Source organism: Biomphalaria glabrata, chromosome 2 (assembly GCF_947242115.1).
Source record: "Biomphalaria glabrata chromosome 2, xgBioGlab47.1, whole genome shotgun sequence".
Classification (NCBI taxonomy): domain Eukaryota; kingdom Metazoa; phylum Mollusca; class Gastropoda; family Planorbidae; genus Biomphalaria; species Biomphalaria glabrata.
This window is the reverse complement of record NC_074712.1, coordinates 64,710,680-64,731,443: the sequence shown is the minus strand read 5'-3', so window position 1 is coordinate 64,731,443 and position 20,764 is coordinate 64,710,680. Positions and strand designations below refer to the sequence as shown.

General features: G+C 36.0%; 1 protein-coding gene and 1 long non-coding RNA gene across 8 annotated transcripts in view; one reads left to right on the top strand and one right to left on the bottom strand.

The window, feature by feature from the left end:
• LOC129924798 (uncharacterized) overlaps positions 1–9,833 on the top strand; it is a 34,219-nt gene extending 24,386 nt beyond the window's left edge. For 4 of the 7 annotated variants that reach the window (XM_056021998.1, XM_056021999.1, XM_056022000.1 and 1 more), the window contains 5 exons: positions 195–246; positions 703–837; positions 2,296–2,475; positions 4,250–4,417; positions 7,668–7,974. In XM_056021998.1, the coding sequence (XP_055877973.1) occupies positions 195–246; positions 703–837; positions 2,296–2,475; positions 4,250–4,417; positions 7,668–7,843 (711 nt within the window). In that variant the 3' untranslated portion in view covers positions 7,844–7,974. Of the gene's footprint in view, positions 1–194; positions 247–702; positions 838–2,295; positions 2,476–4,249; positions 4,418–7,667; positions 8,078–9,243 lie in introns of those variants that run through there. The other 3 variants (XM_056021995.1, XR_008776724.1, XM_056021997.1) reach the window with 3 other exon arrangements.
• Positions 9,834–15,470: 5,637 nt separating this feature from the next.
• On the bottom strand, positions 15,471–16,914 carry LOC129924801 (uncharacterized). Its single transcript, XR_008776734.1, has 4 exons — positions 16,405–16,914; positions 16,173–16,244; positions 15,835–15,906; positions 15,471–15,607 (listed from the first exon to the last, which is right to left on the bottom strand). It is a non-coding gene; the product is annotated as an uncharacterized LOC129924801 (long non-coding RNA).
• Positions 16,915–20,764: the final 3,850 nt, after the last annotated feature.

Genomic DNA, 20,764 nt, shown 5'->3' with positions numbered 1-20,764 from the left:
TTAAAAATCCCAGTCTATAATTACATGACTGATTTTAACTAATTGATTCAATTACATTTAATATAACTTTTGTTGTTTTTTTTAAAAGTATTTTTATGTTCTTCTTGGTAAGATCTTGAATCAAAATAAGTAATTTATCACACAGTTTATGAAATTTTAATCATTGAATTTTTAAATACCTGTATTTGTTTCAGGTCTGTATAAATGGACATTGTGTCAGCGACCCATACGCTCCTCAACTTGATGGTGTGTAGCTTAAAGATCTTAAATATTCTTTTTCTTATTCACCTAATCAGAACTGAATATTGATTTTTAAAATAAACTATTTTTTATTGGTACTATGGGGGTACTACATGACACATCCGTACGATAAAAGGCCAAATATTTTTGAAATTATGGTCGCTTCAGTTGTGTCCATTGTAAAACACATTTTTTAAAACTGCCATCAATGTACCTTTATGTACATTATAAAGCTAACTTAATTTTCCCAGCAATACTTTTCTCTTTAGAAGTAGTAAATCTTAATACTGTGCTATTGCTGCTACTCTATGGTTAATGCAGCTCTGTTAATTAACTATTGATAATGAATTATTTTTTAAAATAAGGGAAAGAAATCGTACTTAAAAGATGTGGTGGCATTAAGTTGAATTAGTCCGCTTGAGGAATCTTTTGAGCAGCTCTGTTACATTTTACTCTCTCTAGAAAACTGTGCATTTGGAGACAGACCGAGCTATTCTTGCAGTTTGTTTATCAATGACTTTATGGGCAACTGTTACTCTACTCTTGGCTATCGAGCATGTTGTGACACGTGTAACAATGTGTCTAGGCCCGTGAAAGGTAAACCTCAATACACACTTTCAATGATCTATTACGTCATACATAATGCCATACATGTCAATCCATGTCTAGTAACGCTTAGAGTATCTTAGAGGAATGTAATCCTTCAGAATTAAGATATATGGCTAAATATGTAGGCTTTGGTCTACTTAGATAAATGTAGATGTTATTTCTCCAACACCTATTCTTGTATCAAGTGGAAACTTGAATAATTATTCATTGTAGCTAAGAAAACATGAATCAATTAAAAATAAACCCATTAGTTAATTCATTATTGGCAATTAATTATTGTGTTTGATATCGAATAAAGGAAACTACTTATACATTATTCAGAACTAAAGCTGTAAATGCGAGGTTTTTTCCTTCCTATTGCTAACTGAAGAAGGTGAAGATCCGGACACCTACCTGTTCGAGTTAGAGCCCGATGTAGTAGAGCTGTTGATTACTTCTAAAGAACAAATGTTGGCTGACTTTTAGAATGTGTTCAAGTGTGACTTACAGAAGAGACTTGTGCCAGGGTAGAACAGATGTACACCTCAGTGGAAGAGATGACGAGCCCCGAGCTGAAAACTTTCAACGAGGTGGTAGAAACCCAGAGCCACGAAATACGCAGCTACAATGGCCATGCTAGTGAAGATGGTGCCTTCTGTAACATCAATAGCAAGCCGTATGAAAGTAACTCCTATGACAAAAAATGTGGTGATTGCTATGATTTCCTCAACGAGTACAGAATCATTTCACTTCACGTTACCTCGCAATGTGACCAGTACGAGGCGAAGTCAGAACCAGCAAGGTGTGTGAAGTCCGGAGTAAGACTAGGTTTTTGGACATTCAGTTATTGCCAATTGTGATGTATTTGAAATTAAAATGTTACTGTTATTTTGGAGCCCTGAGGTGAGGTTCTTTAAGTTTGTCGTGTCGTGTGGTGCGGTTTGCAGAGAGCCTGGATATGGGAGATTCGTTACAAAACCTATGATATGGCACTCAAAATGTTGGCCAATAGTAAGTAATGCCTGGCTGATTTTGACACTCAGTCCGCCTCTGTACCAAATGGTGATAATTATCTATACCAATCCATAATTATTAAAAGAGTTGACAATTTTCATAGTGCAATGCCAAAAAAAAAACACATACATATTTTATAGTTCGTCCATCGTGGTTTTGCACTGGGGTTTTGTGCTTCCTCATGTGGTTGGTCAGATCTATGTGAGCCCGGAATGTTTGGCTGCACGCTGGGCAGGTTATTCCAGCTGGAGCTAGTGTCATTGGCCTTGCTTTTCTTCTCTGGCGTTTTTCTTCTGCCAGCGCTGTTCTATTTTCCTCAGCAATTTGTGCGCCATATATGCTCTATTAAAACACACTGCGAATCGATAGTTCATAACTTTACACACCAGAAATACTTTTTTAAAAGAATTCTCCAAATAGGCCTAATTTAAATTTGAGATCGTACCACTTTAGGCTGTGAATACGGAGATAGAATCATCGATTGTACAAAAGATCACTGCTTGAATTCTCAAGTGGATTGCTGCGGCACGTGTAACTATGGCACCCCCTTTACCCCAACGTACAGCACCAGAAGAAGCACACCTAAAAGATCCACGACAGTAAATCCCCTTGTGCTATTCACTTCAATTAAAGGTAGGAAACTTTGTTGACATTTAATGGGATGTATGAACTCCTAGTTTTTAACAATAAGTACTATCAGGCGTTCATATGCAATTCTTGCGAAAAGTTTCTATCAGATTGTTTCTATTTAATAATTTGATTGCCAGGTGAACAAAGGATTTTTTTGTGTCTGTTTATCTTTGCTATCGGTGTTTTGTATCTCTTTAGTGATGGTAAAATCACAAAATCCTGACCCAAAGGATGACCTTTTATTTCTAGAATCTTTTTAGCTTGTAGCTGCCCGAATGGTTTTTTTTTTTTTTTTGCCAATGATTTTATCGGCAGCATTTAGGATTCTATGCAATTCTTGATAGAAATGAGAAAGCTGGGTGAGCTTTGATGTTCTCGATTAGTGACATCCTGATATATATGCGTTTTCGTAATAGCTACTCGGATTTGCAGTCGCTCTTAATTACTCATAAGACTTTGAAGCACTTTAAAATATGTATTCACAAGGGGCAAGAGTCGATAAGTAGCCATACATAGGAGTCCTTATCAGTACAAATTGAATCGTCTCTTCTTCTAGCTACACTTTTTAGTTTCGGGATTTGTAGTTAAAGATTTCTTAATTCTACTTTGATATCCTAATATCTTTTTTTTTTGTATCTCACTCAATGTGAGGATGTAACTGGAGCGGTGGTTCTCACACTGTATTGTTGTGGTTACAGTACAAGAACATGAAGACATTTCCGGGCGGGGTACGGGAACGACAGGCGCCACGTATATGGGACGATCCAATCGTAGTTATGATCGCTGCCATTGTGGAACCCTCAGACAAGACTTTGGTCCATGCCTGGTCGTTGAATAAATTCGTTCCCAATAAATTGTCTGGATAATGGCGCTTACGGCGTCGATTATCTACTGGACATTTTACAAGGTGATATTGTAGGTTTGCAGCTGTATTGCCCACTAACAGGTAGCGAGAATATTCTTAGGGATGTTTAGGGCCTCGAAGGTGGCTGCATGGTCAGTTGTCATTATCCCCTCGTTTAATATAATAAGGCTTATCTTCGAGTCCGAAGATCAGTTTCAAATGTGTATCCCGCGGCCTTTGTGAGTGACCTCCAGCTGTCTTGTTCTGAGGCTGCATGCAACCAGGTACTCTGTTCTATGTCAGCTAGGGCAAGTTAGCGCCTAAGCTGGTCTTTCAAGCGTTTCCATGGGGCGCCTCTGTTACGTCGACCACCTTTTAGCTCACCAAAAAAGACTGCTTTTGGCATACGTTCGTCCCCCACACGGGATACGTGCCCTGCTCAGCGTAACTTTCGCACCATTAGAAATCCCTCTAATATAACAAGGTATAATGTTATTTTATATTATTTCTATAGTCGCTTAGTCTCTAAACTTAGGCTCTCATATTTTATTTTCTATCGATTCACTTGTCTGTCTGGTAAAAAGTTTGAACACGTTGTTTTTTCTCACATTCATTCTCGGATCTACGACAAGGAATGTGGCAAAGATTTGGCAATGTTGAAAATTTAATTATTTTTGTGTGTGTGTGGGGATCTGATTTCTGCAGTTTACCAGTATTTTGACATGCTTATCTTTAAATACTTTTATGTCTACAGGTTTTTCTTTTGTTACATTTCCCAGGCCTTATTTAGCATAATTCTTCTTCTTTGTTGCCAAGCATTTTATGTATGCGAATCTAAAACAATAAATCTGTACTTTGCAAAAGCCGCTCTTTTTTTTTTTTGGAGCATTCAAGATATAGTCTTGTAATGTATTTTTTTAAAATACGGTACAGATTGTGAACAAGGAGATCAAGACTTGAGACCAGAACTGTGCACTAACTTTAGCGTCTGCCTAATACAGCCAACACAGTGCTGTCACTACTGCTCGTCATATTACACGTCTGCAACTACAAGTACCACGACAACGAGACCATTGATACCATCCACTTCACCCAAAACTAGTAGGCAATGTATTGGTAGTAAATGTGACGTTAAAAAAATACTTTAAAAAAAACAAAGCTTATATTAATATGATCAATTATTTTGGATCAGTCATGTAATTAAATTTGTAATAGAGCTAGACTAACATTAATACATCTGCGATTAAATATATTTTATACCAAATGTTTTTGTTTAGCGTTCTCAATACACTATGATCCTATCACTTTTATCAACCGGTTGGAAAGAAGGAGAAAGAACGGGGTATCTGGGTGATCGCTTTTAAAGTGTACTTAAAAAAAAAAGGTAACGACCGAACTTTGGGGCTAAAGCCTTCTCAGGCTTCTCAAGCCAACGCGGTAACCATACTAAGCCTCAGACAGCAGCCTAATATAAAGGAGCTTATACCACGACTTCAATCAAGTACTATTTATTTACATTGTTTCAGATACCAAACAAAGTAATTAATTACCAATAGTTAATTAACAAATTTGGTTAATTAGTTTTTCGTTTTCTTTTGCACCGACGTATGTAAAACAAATTAGGCCATTTACTGCTTCGTACTGCTTCCTGCGAATGCGCGTTGAAAGTGTTAGAGAGAAGAATCCAAGATGGAATAATGTAATATTGTAGAGCTTAGAGCTAGACCAGTAGACATTGAGCTATAGACTTCTGTAAGATTGAGATTTGATCTGGATGATGTAGAGCTTAGAGCTAGACCAGTAGACATTGAGCTATAGACTTCTGTTAGTTTGAGATTTGATCTGGATGATGTAGAGCTTAGAGCTAGACCAGTAGACATTCTGTTAGTTTGAGATTCTATCTGGATGATTCAGAGCTAGACCATCAGACATTGCGCTATAGACTTCTGTTAGTTTGAGATTTGATCTGGATGATGTAGAGCTTAGAGCTAGACCAGTAGACATTGAGCTATAGACTTCTGTTAGATTGAGATTTGATCTGGATGATGTAGAGCTTAGAGCTAGACCAGTAGACATTGAGCTATAGACTTCTGTTAGTTTGAGATTTGATCTGGATGATGTAGAGCTTAGAGCTAGACCAGTAGACATTCTGTTAGTTTGAGATTCTATCTGGATGATTCAGAGCTAGACCATCAGACATTGAGCTATAGACTTCTGTTAGTTTGAGATTTGATCTGGATGATGTAGAGCTTAGAGCTAGACCAGTAGACATTGAACTATAGACTTCTGTTAGTTTGAGATTTGGTTCAAGTTTTGCTATTTTTTCTCTAAACATTTTTTGAGTCCTGTGCGAGGCTACCTTTAATCTAAGGCCAGACCTGGACGAACTTTCAACTGTGGCGAGGGGCGATTCCTCGGTTCATATGATCATCCAGAAGGAATGGCAATGTTCTTTCGCTTTCGAGAAGGCCTTCGACGACCCTATAAAAAGAGAGAAGGTCATGACGGTTCAGATTCACGAGTTACATTTAGTCCAGTACAGTCAAGTCCAGTGTGAAGTCGCCCAGTTGAATCCATTACAGTCAAGTCCAGTGTGAAGTCGCCCAGTTGAATCCAGTACAGTCAAGTCCAGTGGGAAGTCGCCCAGTTGAATCCAGTACAGTCAAGTCCAGTGTGAAGTCGCCCAGTTGAATCCATTACAGTCAAGTCCAGTGTGAAGTCGCCCAGTTGAATCCAGTACAGTCAAGTCCAGTGGGAAGTCGCCCAGTTGAATCCATTACAGTCAAGTCCAGTGGGAAGTCACCCAGTTGAATCCAGTACAGTCAAGTCCAGTGTGAAGTCACCCAGTTGAATCCAGTACAGTCAAGTCCAGTGTGAAGTCACCCAGTTGAATCCAGTACAGTCAAGTCCAGTGTGAAGTCACCCAGTTGAATCCAGTACAGTCAAGTCCAGTGGGAAGTCGCCCAGTTGAATCCATTACAGTCAAGTCCAGTGGGAAGTCACCCAGTTGAATCCAGTACAGTCAAGTCCAGTGTGAAGTCACCCAGTTGAATCCAGTACAGTCAAGTCCAGTGTGAAGTCACCCAGTTGAATCCATTACAGTCAAGTCCAGTGTGAAGTCACCCAGTTGAATCCAGTACAGTCAAGTCCAGTGTGAAGTCACCCAGTTGAATCCATTACAGTCAAGTCCAGTGTGAAGTCGCCCAGTTGAATCCAGTACAGTCAAGTCCAGTGTGAAGTCACACAGTTGAATCCATTACAGTCAAGTCCAGTGTGAAGTCACCCAGTTGAATCCATTACAGTCAAGTCCAGTGTGAAGTCGCCCAGTTGAATCCATTACAGTAAAGGACGAGGCTGAGAGGCCAGTAGAGTTTGATACATCAGTACAGAGTTTGATACATCAGTACAGAGTTTGATACAACAGTACAGAGTTTGATACAACAGTACAGAGTTTGATACAACAGTACAGAGTTTGATACAACAGTACAGAGTTTGATACATCAGTACAGAGTTTGATACATCAGTACAGAGTTTGATACATCAGTACAGAGTTTATACATCAGTACAGTACGGTTAAGCATTTCTACAGACACTGTTTCGTGTTACTAATTGTACAGTATTGACTAATTGATTCCTTTTTTGAAGTGACACCTACAATTCATAGAGATATTAGACATTAATTAAGTTTTATGGCGCCCGAATTGTGAAGTTGAGTAGGTTGTGAAGTGTTTGCATAAAGCCTGGATAGAAAGAGTGACGTTACAATATTGTAGTCTTTCGATCGTGACTGTGTTATTGTGTAATTGTGTGTGTATATGTATACATAGCTCCTCCCTCGTGGTTGAATACGAACACGTTTCTGGTTTTCTATGAACTCGACTATGACTATAAGTCCAATCCACGCTTTAAAAAGGCAGTATATTTTTCTGCTTCAAAGAATGTAAAATTGTGAATTAATGTGTATTATTGCTTATCAAATGGTATATCAGTCTATACCAACTCTATACCACTGTGTATATTACAGAGAGAGTATCATTGTGATGCGGCGTGCATTAAAGTTTTTAAATTGTGTTCAAAGAATGTGACGTGTATAATTGTAATTAAAATAATGCAAATTATTGTTTCAATTGTGTAGACTACAAAAGTTGTTTTCGCTTAAAGATATTTGTGATGTTAAAATACACGAAATTGCTGTTTTAATCGTACCTGCCCCAACTAATCCCTTAGCCTAATCTTTTTTCATTAGTTGCTAAACATTTAGAAAAAAATAATGTATGCTGCAAGTCACAAATAGAAGAGCACTGGAGACATTCTTGATGATATAGTATGTATTTTTTAATATTGTCTACAGAATGTGAACCAGGAGATCTAGACTTGAGGCGAGAACTGTGCACTAACACTAGTGTCTGCCAGACAAAGTCATCACTATGCTGTCACTATTGCTCGTTACATTACAAGTCTGCAAATACAAGTACCACACAATTAACGTCCCCAACGGTAGGAAATTTTGTAACAAAATGTGTGTAAATACATTTAACATTTTTCGAATGCTTATTCAGTTTTGAAGATGAACTACATCCTGGCCCAAACCTCCCGCAGGACGAAGGGGGAAGGCAGCGGGCAGGGTTTGCACTCATGAAGATCGAGACCACCGAACGACAGCCCAGAACGCATAACAAATGATTAAGCAGCCATTCATGTTTTATTACATGTCTTTTATCTGACGTTTGAGCTTTTGGTAGTGTAAGTGATTTGCGATTTGTATCTTGGTTCTAAGCTTTAAACTATTCCTTTGTCTAAGAAATGTGTTTTATAAAAGATACATAGCCATTAAACGATCTTCTATATACGTAAAAATATTTTGAGTCAAGAGAAGTTAATTAAAAGATTGTACCTGTACTTTCATTCAATATAGACTCATATGTATCCCTGGAAATAAAATAGTGTGTATCTTTATATATCAAAGATTGTGTATCATTATGCATTTTTATGAAAAACCGGCTTGCATAATTATTATAACAATAAAAACGGTTTACTTTCAGAAATCATAAAGTAGCCTAAGCAAAAGAGATTTTCCAAGCTGTAAAATCAGATTTTCACAAGATTTTCTATAAGTGTCACAGGTTGAGGAAAGGACAGTCTGACAGACCACACAAAGCTATGGCGGCTTTCCTGCCTTTTGGTGGCCAGTAATATTGTCGAGAGAATAATAATAATCTTTATTATCCATTAGGAAATGTGTCTTACATTTTGTGCGTTACACCAATTAAAACATTAGAACTATAAAAAAACAAAATATACAGTAGGCCTAGATATTTCGATCTGCTTAATTTGCCTTAGCTCTTGTAAGTGGAAACAATTATCATGATGTCAGTTATGGTAGAAACTTTGTTTACAATAAGAAATTTTAATGAGGTTTATAATAATAATAATAAAGCTTGTCTTCGAGTCTGAAGAATAATGAGTAGTGCAGTATTTCACGTGGCTACGTAGCCCTAACTGGGACCAACATATTTTGCCACAATCAGCCATTCAGCGCAGACATAACCATTAAATGAGGTTTCTACAAAACACGAAATGCCTCGTTTCCTGTTTTATTGAAGTAATTTTTTTCTTTATAATAACAAAAAATATTCAACCATGTATTGGAAATGTTTATTTGTCGGTATTCTGTTCAGTCCATAGGTTTGTTGTTTCCTTATTTAAACTAATCCACTTTATCGGTTGCTTAAATTTTGTTTTGTGAGCTAGAGGTATTTGTATTTTTTGACACATCGCACAATTTAGGCCATGTCCTGCCCATAATCCATCAAAGGAACTAGAGGTCAACATATCTTCCTTTGATTAAGTCGTGCAAGAAGCAGTACTGTTTACAGTAGTCGAGACATGATGAAAGTAATGTATAATTATCTGTTTACTTTTAACAGAGTGTGTACTAGGAGAACCAGATTTAAGTCCACAGCTGTGTACTAGCCGTAGTATCTGCCAGACACAGCCATTGATGTGCTGTAAATATTGTTCTTCTAGAGACAATTCTGCAAGCCATCTCTTTATACACTATTTGGATATATTGTTTTTGTATTGCGTTTTTTCTTTATATTAAAACAAATGTCTATTAGGTAGATAAAGTACAAATGTCTATTAAGTAGATAAAGTACAAATGTCTATTAGGTAGCTAAAGTACAAGACTCTTAGGTAGATAAAGTACTTACCCTCGGAATTTTTTTTTAGTTTTTGTCTATTTCTTATCTTTATACCATTTTAAGCATTGTTTACACAAGGAAATCAATTATAATGAAGCAATCTATCAATCATAATGAAGCAATCGTTGGTGTACTGTGCATGAAATAATAGACCTCTAAAACATGTAACCAGGGCCGGCCTTAGATAATGAGCCTCCTTGTCCTTATCATTATGAGGAACATTTTGTACATCCTCTTATAATTCTGGATCTAGAGATAAATTATGTTGCTTGTTTTTATTTCTTTTATTAAACAGTTTCAAGTTCTTTATATAATGTGTTGCCTTTTCCATTTATAGTTAGTCTATAGTTTGCTGCACTAGTTTGTTTTGTGTCTTGTCTATAGTTTGCTGCACTAGTTTGTTTTGTGTCTTTTAAAGTAAATGAGCTTTCCAATTTTATTTTTAAAATCATTGACCAGAAGTATCTAATACCTTATCACCTGATTCTGATTTGCCTATTAATTTATTTATAATTCTATAAAGAAAACTTAACTAGACCCCACACCAGATGGCCCTGTCTGCACCAGGTGTGGAAAAATATACAGGTCATGACTGGGTTCGCATTCATCTTTAATCTTGGAAATTGAAGGCATTGCCATTCATTGTATATCATTTGTTTGTCTTCAGTGAAATTATTACAGGATTGTTTCCACAGTATTTTAAAATTTGCTATGTTGTCTTCTTCATCAGTTATTTTATTCAATGTACCGTACACCTTAATAATGTTGATTCATCTATATTATATTATTTCTGTAAGCAAGTACTCTATAATTCATGTAATTACAAAACAGTGTATGATGCTGGCGAAAACTTGTTCCTGCAGATTACTAAACAGCTGTATGCTGGTATTTGAGTTTGGTGTAAACAAATACAGACAAAACTCCACAAAGAAATGACAGAAGAGGGAACTGTTTCAAAATTTTAATCACAACAAATAATTCATAACAAATAGTTCATAACAAATAGTTCATCCTAATTTTAGGTAAATAACAAGCCTTACATTCAGGTAATAACCTTAGTACTTTATTTCCTCACATAGATAGTTTCATTATGCAACTCGCAAGTAACATTCCAGAAAAGCTGTGACTCAAACAGTATCCCTACAAAATAACTGTCCAGATATCCTGGCTACATTAATTTTTAAAAAGTAAATGTTCGAAGTTAATATGCGAAAAAAAAAAAGTTATAAAATAATTTTATATAGTGCAATGCAATGTTGGTAAACAAATTAACAATCAGGCCTTCAAGGGCCATAATTCTGAAATTCATCAGCAGAAGTAGAAAGACAATAGTATAAAGCCTGTGAGGCCACTGATCTTGTATCGACACTTGCTGTTCCTTTGGATCTAGATCAGTTGCTTGGAGAGAGGGAAACTGCTGAGGAGATATAGTTTCGACCATTGCCATTGCACAGGGATTCATTTCCATATAGTAGTTTCACAACTGAAGGATCACAATCAAGCTGGAACTTTTCTCATCTGGAGTCTTTGATCTCCCATCAAACTTTTACTCAGGTGGCAAATAGGGGAATGCTCTTCAGATATGGCAAATATCGAAGAAATAAAATACTTATGGTATACCAAAATCGAACCTGCTGCCTGTATGAAAAGGAAGGATCCACAAAGATTATGGCACCTTAACTGAAAGTAAAGGCAGCTATCCAGAGAGCTTAATAGGCCACCCCCAGCTGGTTGTGCGCAGGGTTAACAACAGTCATATAAAAAAAAATATTGTTGGGAAAGCTAAAACAAATATGAATAATATAAAGTTAATTTTAAAAAAAATGTTTAGGCTATAATAAAATGCCCTAAACGTTGAAGGAAAAAGCATTGATCACACAATAAGCCTTCTATGATGGACTAGAAGAATTTATGACAAGGCAACACTGCAGGACATCAAAATAGTTCTAGGAGATTTCAATGCCAAAATTGGAAAAGAATTTGCCTTCAGACCAATAATCAGGAAAGAAAACTTATATGAAGAGGCAAATAATAATGACCTAACATTACTGGGTTTGGCCTGAGGAAAAGGAATGTCTATCTGTAGCACTAAATGCCAGCATAAGAAAATGTACAAAGCAACATGGATCTCACCTGATGGAAAAATCAAATAGATCATATATGGATAATCATAAATAAAAGATGTAGATTTGATGTCTTTCATGTAAGAAGTTTCAGAGAAACAGATGCAGACCATCTAGTAGCCAAAGCTAAATTTAGACAAAGAGTAAAAGTAAAATATACAATAACCAAAGTAGCACAGCAATATGATAATCAAAATGTCACGATAGACCCACTTGATGCAGAAACTTAAGAATTCCTAACACATCTAACAGCATTGGAAAAGGACAATTACAATCTAGAGTATAATTCTAAGGGCACTTACTGATTCCCTCACCTTTCACTAGTTACGGTACCCCCCGATTGTGGTGAACTAAAAAAAATACAAATTTAACTTGTTATTACTTAACTTGTCTCTAGAACAGCAGTTCTCAACCAGACTCCAGGATAGATGAGTGTTTGAAGTTAAATACAAATCTTCTAGTCTATTGGACAGTTAAAACATCACAAATCACATATGTTTTGTGAACCAGTTGCCTAGCCGCTGTATATATAGTTCGTCCATCGTGGTTCGATGATGACCACTTTGTCATCCAGGGGGCTGAGGGCTTTGCACTGGGGTTTTATGCCTCCTCATGTGGCTGGTGAGACCTATGTGAGCCCGGAATGTTCGGCTGCACACTGGGCAGGTTATTCCAGCTTGGCGACCCCTTTTTAGAATCCCCCACTCGGCCGCAACCCCCCCCCACACACACACACACACAGCAAAAGAATAGATAAAAACAATCCAAATTTTCGATGGTCTTAGGCAACACACAAGGGGGTCGCGACCCACAGGTTGAGAACCCCTGCTCTAGAACAACTAAGCCAGTTCACAAATGGAAACTACAGCAATTAAAACTTCCCAAAATGATGTTTCATTCCCAATTTTATCTTCAAGTTGCTATAACAAAAAGACAATTTTATACTTCTTTCTGTTTTAATCACCATTTAAAAAAAAAACTCCTTTTGAAAGTAAATTTCAATGGCAGTATGTGGCCCCTAACTTGTTTTTGTAGACATTATATGAAAACAATCTTTTTTTTTCTATCAAAGCTAGGACAAAAATTTAGTTTTATGTGTGTAAAATGTTTTAAAAAGAAAAAGCACATATAGATATTTTATTGTGTGTTGGGGTGGTGGTAAAAAAAAAAACGCCAGAAGGATGTGTTTGTGTGTGGGAGATCAATATAAGTGAGCCGCTCTAATTCAAAGTAATATCTTAGAAGAGTATTGAAATTGGATGGGGGATATTGGGTCAAAATGTTACGTGAGAACAGTTCACAGGCCAGAAGTGTGTATGGGAAGGAATTTAAAGCTGGCCACTCCAATTAAATGAGGCATACACTAGAATTCACAGATCAAAAGATAAATTGTTGAAGCACAACAACAGACGTAGCCTGTGGGTAATCCTAATTATAACAAATGAGCAATAAAAAAACAACAACGTGCTATTAAAAGTAAAGCAAATGACATGGTTGGATTTAAGCAAAAGAAAAGGAGAATCTGACATACAGAATGCAGGCATATTGAACAGACAAATAATGCTAAAGAAAGAAACCAGAAAGCAGTACAAGGAAGCAAGGCGAAGGGTTACAAAATCTGTCAGAAAGAATAAAAATGAGGCAATGAAATAAAAACAAAGATCACTCATTGAGAACCTTGATGCGAGAGGAATGGGCATGAAAATAAGGAATAACAAGAATGGATTTCAAGCAAGATCACACATGTACGAGAACTATAATGGTGTCCTCGTCACAAAAAAAACAGAAGGGTCATTGACAAATGGGCTGAATACTTTGAGGAGTTCCTAAATAAAACAAGATGGAGACAAAGGAAAATATGAACAGCCACCAACACAATAAACCTACAAACACTATAAACTCACCAACTCTAATTTAAACATCAGAAATAAAAAAATTAGAAGCACCAGGAGAGGACCAAAATTACAACAGAGCTACTAAAAATGGAGGAAAAAACCTGAATTCACAATTAGACTAACCAATATCAAGAATTTTGGAAGAAGTAATACTAACAGATTGAAAGCAGCACTCATAAAATAAATACAAACTTAAAAAAATGTCAAGAAAACAATGTACTAGTACATCAACTTAAATCGCTTATGATGGTATCAAAAGGAAATATCTCTATGAAATACTGAACAACTTAACAAGACTTATGCATATGAAATTAAACAACTCAATTTTGCAGTGATAACATATAGATCTAAAACACATAAAAAAAAATATTTTAAAATTTAAAAAATACAACAATCATTCAAAAAGACCTGAATCAGACATTTTTTAAAAATTGTCCCAAACTTGTTTTTTTTTCCATATAATTGCCCAAAACTTGTTTTTTTTTCATTCTAAAGGAAGTTACATTTTTGTAGAATAAAATTTCAGTATATTTAAGGCTGCTCAAATGTTTTCATTTATTCATTTCATGTCATTGACAGTCTGTGGATAGGTTAAAAACAAAATTTAGTGATATCAAAGACTAATAAAAGCAAGTCATTTTAATTAAAAAAACAAACAAAAAAAAACATAAAATATACTTTAAAAAAAAACAAAGCTTATATTTAAGTGTGATTGTATCAGTTAGTTTGGATCAGTCATGTAATTATATGAATGGCCAAGACATAGTAAATCTGTGCAATTAGAAATATTTTGACCAATTGTTTTTGTTTAGCTTTCTCAATGTGCTATGATCCTATCACTTGTTTGGACCAGTTGTGAAAGGGGGAGGGACTATCTAGGTGAATGATTCCATGATTGTTATTGAAATGCATAAAAATAATGTTCACTGATGTCTCAGGAGTTCTGAGGGGGACTAATTCAACGTATACCACAACATCTGTCAAGTATGATTTCTTTTTTTTGCTATAGATACCTAACAAAATAATTAATTACGGTAGCAATAGTTAATTAACTAATTGGTTAATTTTTTTTATTGATTCTTGTGTTCTCATGTAAAGGAAATAATTTTGCAAAATTTCAGCTTGACCAGAGATTAGGTGTACGAGAAAAAATGTGTACAAACTTTTTACCATACAGACAGATGGAGTGAGTGTAAAAAAAAATAACATATAAGTGACATCACGTTTAATTTTCTATAGAGTAGCATTAATTGGATGGGTACTTGGTCATGTGGTACACACTTTGTAACAGATGTCATGATGGTCCTATGCACAAACCTGGCCCATCCCCATGTCATCCTGTAAGATTGGACTAGGATGTCAAAATAATGTTTTGATGTAGAATGCAATTTTTCTGTTTTTTTTGCACTAAATTTTTTTTGTCAATGTATATTTTTTTTCCACCTCATCTTAAGGAATAAATGTTTTGAGATGACTGGGCATTTTGTAAAGAACTCTTTCTATACTATAAAATCGTAGAATTGAATAGCTCTTTTTTATATATACACACACACACACAATAATATGTAGTGGAACATGTAGCCGTGTAGTAACCATCATAAAAAGGGCATCAAAAATTACACTCACAACATTGCCACATTTAAAGGAACTTTTTGAACAAAAGTGTCTAAGGAAAATTGAAAAAATCTTGGAAGACAACAGCCACCCGCTCCATCAGAACTATGTCAGGTAGTCGTGAAGTGGGCGACAACTGTCAATCAAAACAAGAACAGAGCGGTACAAAAACTCGTGCGTACCTCACTCGTTCAGACTATATCAATGCCACTCGTTGATCAGGAAACATGAATAGGACCAAGATGCCTGTGTGTAGTCGCTGAATGAACTTTCTATGTTGTGTCTGTTGTATTTATGTGTAGTCTTAGTATTTCTTAAGATTGTGGCATATAAAAATAGTAGCATGTTTATATAAAACTTGAAAGACTTTACAAATATTGTTAAATCACTCACAGTTTGGCAAGCCATATTAATATAAACTGGATCAGTTTCAGTTGGGCATTTGGAACCATTAAGCTGTGGAATGTTCAAACAAGAAAATCAAAGAATGGAGATTAATTCACTGAACAAACTTTAGAGAACTCTATCCTATAAAATCATAAAAAATGATAACTTCACTTTGTGCACAAACACAGTATTATGTAGGATTTTTTTTTATATTAGCCTGAGGCAAATACAATTATAAAAAACAGCATGTTGATAAACTTGAAATAAGACTTTACAAATATTGTTAAATCACTTACAGTTTGGTCAGCAACACAGGTAGAGGTTTGACTAACAGTTGCAGTTTGACTCTCTGAAGTCTTGGGCTGGAACTGGAATGGTGAAATAAAAAATTTGAGATCACAAACACTCTAATAAAAAAAGACAGTCATTTTAACAATAAAATAACATGAAAACTGGACAGCCATTAAGAACACTATCTATCCTATAAGATTATTAAAAAAAAAAAATCAACTACTTTACACAAACACACATATTACCCTATAGGAACTTTTTTATAATAGTTTGTAGCATATAGAAATAATAAATATAGCAAAAAATGATAAATCTAAAATTAGGATTTTTAAACATGACTCACAATTCAGACAGCATTGTTTGTATGTATTTTATAGATGATTTCAATAAAGCACTCTGAAGATTTGGGCTGGATCTGGTGTTGTCAAACAAACAAAAAAATAGAGAGCTCAAACATTGTAATAAAAAAAACAGTCATTTTAATAATAAAAAAAAAACTTGAAATATAGAAATAATAAAATAGCATGTTGATGATAAGCTTAAAATAAGACTAGAAATATTGTTAAATCACTCACAGTTTGGCAAGCCATATTAATATAAACTGGATCTGTTTCAGTTTGGTCAGCAATACGGGTGGAGGTTCTATTAATAGTTATAGTTAGGCCCTCTGAAGTCTTGGGCTGGAACAGGAATGGTCAAATAAAAAATTTGAAATCACAAACACTCTAATAAAAAAAAGACATCATTTTAACAATAAAAATACATGAAAACTGGAGCTCAAACATTCTAATAAAAAAAACAGTCATTTTAATAATAAAAAAACAACTTTAAAAACTCATTTAAGAACTCTATCCTATAAAATCATAGAAAATTATAAATCTACTTTATGCACATATTTACAGTATCAATTTTATTATACAAGTTTGTAATATATATATATAGAAATAACAAGATTACAAAGAGAGTTTGTGTGATCCCCCATTGAAGTCACCAATGGACGAGGAATATTTAAGCCATAGTCTTGTTTTGATCGTTAAAATTAATAAAATTGTAAAAAAATAATTTGGCTTTTTTTCCACAAACAGGACAACACAGGATAAAACTCTTCTGGAATAAGTAGAGTAGAGATCCAAGTGATCACCTAAAAACAGAATGGAAACCTCCCAGACAGTGTCTGTGGCACCTGGTACGGTAGCTCAGGGTGCCATCCCTTCCCATCAACTTTCTTCAAATATGTTCCAATAAACACTATTGCTAGTTAGTTCTTTTTGTGGAACAAATAGAGTGAGATGATTACCTACTATTATTGATTTTTACTCAAATGTAAAATGAGTCTCAATTCTTTTATAAAATCCCAGTTTATGACATTTATTCTACTAAAAAGCAGCTATTTCTTATTTATGGAATCTAAAATTAAAAAGAGGGGGGGGGGGGGGGCGCAAAAATTGGCTGTTCTAAGCTAACTTTGTACAGATCTAGATCTAGTATTTCACAGCCTACAATTCTGTGGGGTTGATAAAATACCTTTAAATATCCCTATGCACATTAAAAAATAACTTTATGAAGCTGCTTACAGATCTAGATCTATTCTAGATCTGAATTAGGTTGTTTTTTTTTTACATGCAGGTGAGAAGGGCAAAGGTTTTCATAGAAGAAATATTGGTTGAGCTTAATATTATCTCTCTTATAACAGACCCAATAACTGCTGAGGAGGTTACCATGGCCATAGCAGTGCTAAAGAATAACAAAGCACCAGGACTAGACATGATATCAGCAGAAATGCTAAAATATGGGGGACAGTGCATTGTTAACAGAATGACTGATCTCTTAAATCTCTGTTGGCAAACTTCAAAAGTCCCAGAGGACTGGCAAAAGGGAGTGATTGTAAAGCTTCCAAAAAAGGGCAACTTGGCAGATTGCAACAACTGGAGGGGCATTACTCTCCTCTCTGTCCCAGGCAAAGTTTTCAGCACTGTTTTGTTGAGACGGCTTCAACAGTCTGTAGATGAAAGGCTCAGAGAAGAACAAGCAGGCTTCCGAAGAGGCAGATCATGTACAGAGCAGATTTTCGTTTTACGAAATATCATAGAACAAAGTCTTGAGTACCAACAACGGCTAATGATCAGTTTTGTGGACTTCAAAAAAGCGTTTGATAGTGTCCACCGAGAATCACTATGGAAAATAGTTAGAGAATACGGTATCCCAGAAAAATTCGTCCAGATCCTACGACGCCTTTACAGTCAGTCTAGTTGCTGCATTAAAACAGAAGAGGGAACAACAGAGTTTTTTACAATCGAGACAGGTGTGAGACAGGGGTGCATCTTATCTCCCTTCCTTTTCCTCCTAGCCATCGACTACATAATGAGGAGAGCAATGAACCAGACTGCCTTTGGTATTCCATGGCATGAACAACTCCGATTGATGGACTTGGACTTTGCTGATGATGTTGCACTACTCGGGGCTACAAATAAATGCATTCAAGAAATGACGGAGAGCCTAGACAGAGAGGCACCCAAAATTGGCCTCCGCATAAACTTGGATAAGACTAAAATTATGCGAGTGGGATATAAGGCAAAGGGTGTCCCCATCAGACTTGGCGAGTCAAAGCTTGAAGAGCTGGACAAGTTCACGTACCTTGGCAGCATCATAACAAATGATGGAGATGCTTACCATGATGTAGCGTGCCGAATAGGAAAGGCAGGGAGCATTTTCCAAAGGCTGCAGCCTATTTGGACTAGCCAAGCCATTGGACTCGAGACAAAAATACACCTTCTCAACACAATCGTCATTCCAACTGCTACATATGCATGTGAGACATGGAAGTCATCTGTCAAAATTGAGAAAAGACTAAATGTGGCTCAACAGAGATGGCTGAGACGGATTTTGGGAGTCAGTTACACAGACCGGATCTCAAACAAGGAAATCCTATGCCGAACTGGGAGTCGAACACTTAGTGAGGTTGTGACTGAGCGTCGCATGAGGTTTGCGGGACATGTTCTACGTCAAAATGAATTACGCACACCAAGAGTTGCGATAACCTGGAAGCCAAAACGAGGAAAGCGCAAACAGGGACGTCCTCGTATTACCTGGCGACACACCTTCATGGAGGACCTCAGAACAGTGGACACCAGATGGGAGGAGGCTCCAGACATTGCCAGTGACAGATCATTATGGAGACAGCTTGCCGCCCAATGCGCCGAACGGCGCGGGAGGACCTAAGTCTAAGTAAGTCTCTTATAACATGATAAAGGGAATCAAACTGATGTTCCCTAACTTGCAGAATGTATCTTCTGTGGTAGCTACTGGAATAGTCACTAGCGACTATCTAGTTTCCATTACTTATGAAGGCCTAAATTCAAATAATGAAATCAGGGGCATTTTAGGCAGACTCAATTACTTTTTTTATATTAGAAACAAGTTCAATGACTAATTAAAATTATCTGCCTGAAAAACAAATATTTAAAATGTTTGTTATTGGTGATTGTAGAGGATGCCAAAGCTTTCATAGCTAACTCTGCAAAAAAAAGGTATGGAAGAAGAAAATCTGAATGATATAAAATATTTCCAGTGTTTGGATACCTTGTAAAGAAATTGCCTATCAACAAAACTTTTTTTTTACAAAACTAGATGTCACTGATCCAGCTAAGCAAACCATTACATCTGGTTTAAGTTTATATTCACTTGTAACAAAAATTCTCATTCTTTTGAATACATTTTCTGTTGCTGCTATTATAGAATGTGAAGTACCGTACACAAGAGGCATTATGATCAGTAAATCATTGCCAAGTGACACGAACGTTTTCATTCTAACATTTTCTAGAAAAGTCAAAGACAAAGACTGCAAGTGTAAATATTTTGACAAATGTACAAAATGTCTTATGTAACTTTATGCTGTGTTAACTTTAGGATTGCTGCCTTTTGTGTATGTTATGCGCTTGAATGATTTAATTTTAGTCTATCCTTAGTATATTTCTTGATATTTAAGAAAATACACATTTGCCCCTCAAAATACACATTTCCAGGTCTGGGAATACACAATTCCCTTTTGGCATGTAAGCATCTCTGCATATACAAACATTAAAAACAGAGTGTTGATAAACTTGAAATTAGACATTAACATTGTTATAACTCACAATTTGGTCAGCAATACTGGTTGGGATGCTTTCAGTTAGGCTCTCCGAAGTTTCAGGCTGGATCTGGTGTGGTCAAACAAACAAAAAAAAATAGAGCTCAAACACTTTAATAAAAAAAAAAGTCCCCTTAATATTAAATAAAAAACTTGAAAAACTGAACAGTCATTAAAGAACTTTATCCTATAAAATCCTAGAAAATAATAAATCTACTTTATGCACATACACAGTATTAACATTTTTATATCCCGGGTTCAAATTCTGTTGAAGACGTAATTTTAATTTCGGGATCTTTGGGCACCTCTAAGTCCACCCAGCTCTAATGGCTACCTGACATTAGGTGTGGAAAAGTAAAGGCGGTTGGTCGTTGTGCTGGCCACTTGACACCCTCATTGACCATAGGCCACAGAAAAAGATGACCTTAACATCATCTGCCCTATAGACCACAAGGTCTGAAAGGGAAACTTTGTAGTGTAGTGATAAGTGCTCTGGACTGCTGTCATGATGGTCGCTACATCAAACCCACCTAACGGCGGTCATTCCCTTGCCATCCTGTAGAAGGTTTGGACTAGGATTTAATAATCTTCATTTCTGATGTAGTACCCAAACTACAAAAAAACTAAAAAAATAAAAAATTTAGATCAATCTTCCTCCATTGTCTGGTGTGAATTTAAACTGCCTATACAAGTTGCACATACCTTGCCGTGGTGTGACAGCTTGAGTGCCTCAATGACCCTCAGAGCTATACCGGCGGGAGCTCATCACTCCTGGCAGGTACTACCAAGTCGGACAGGTCTGCTAGGAA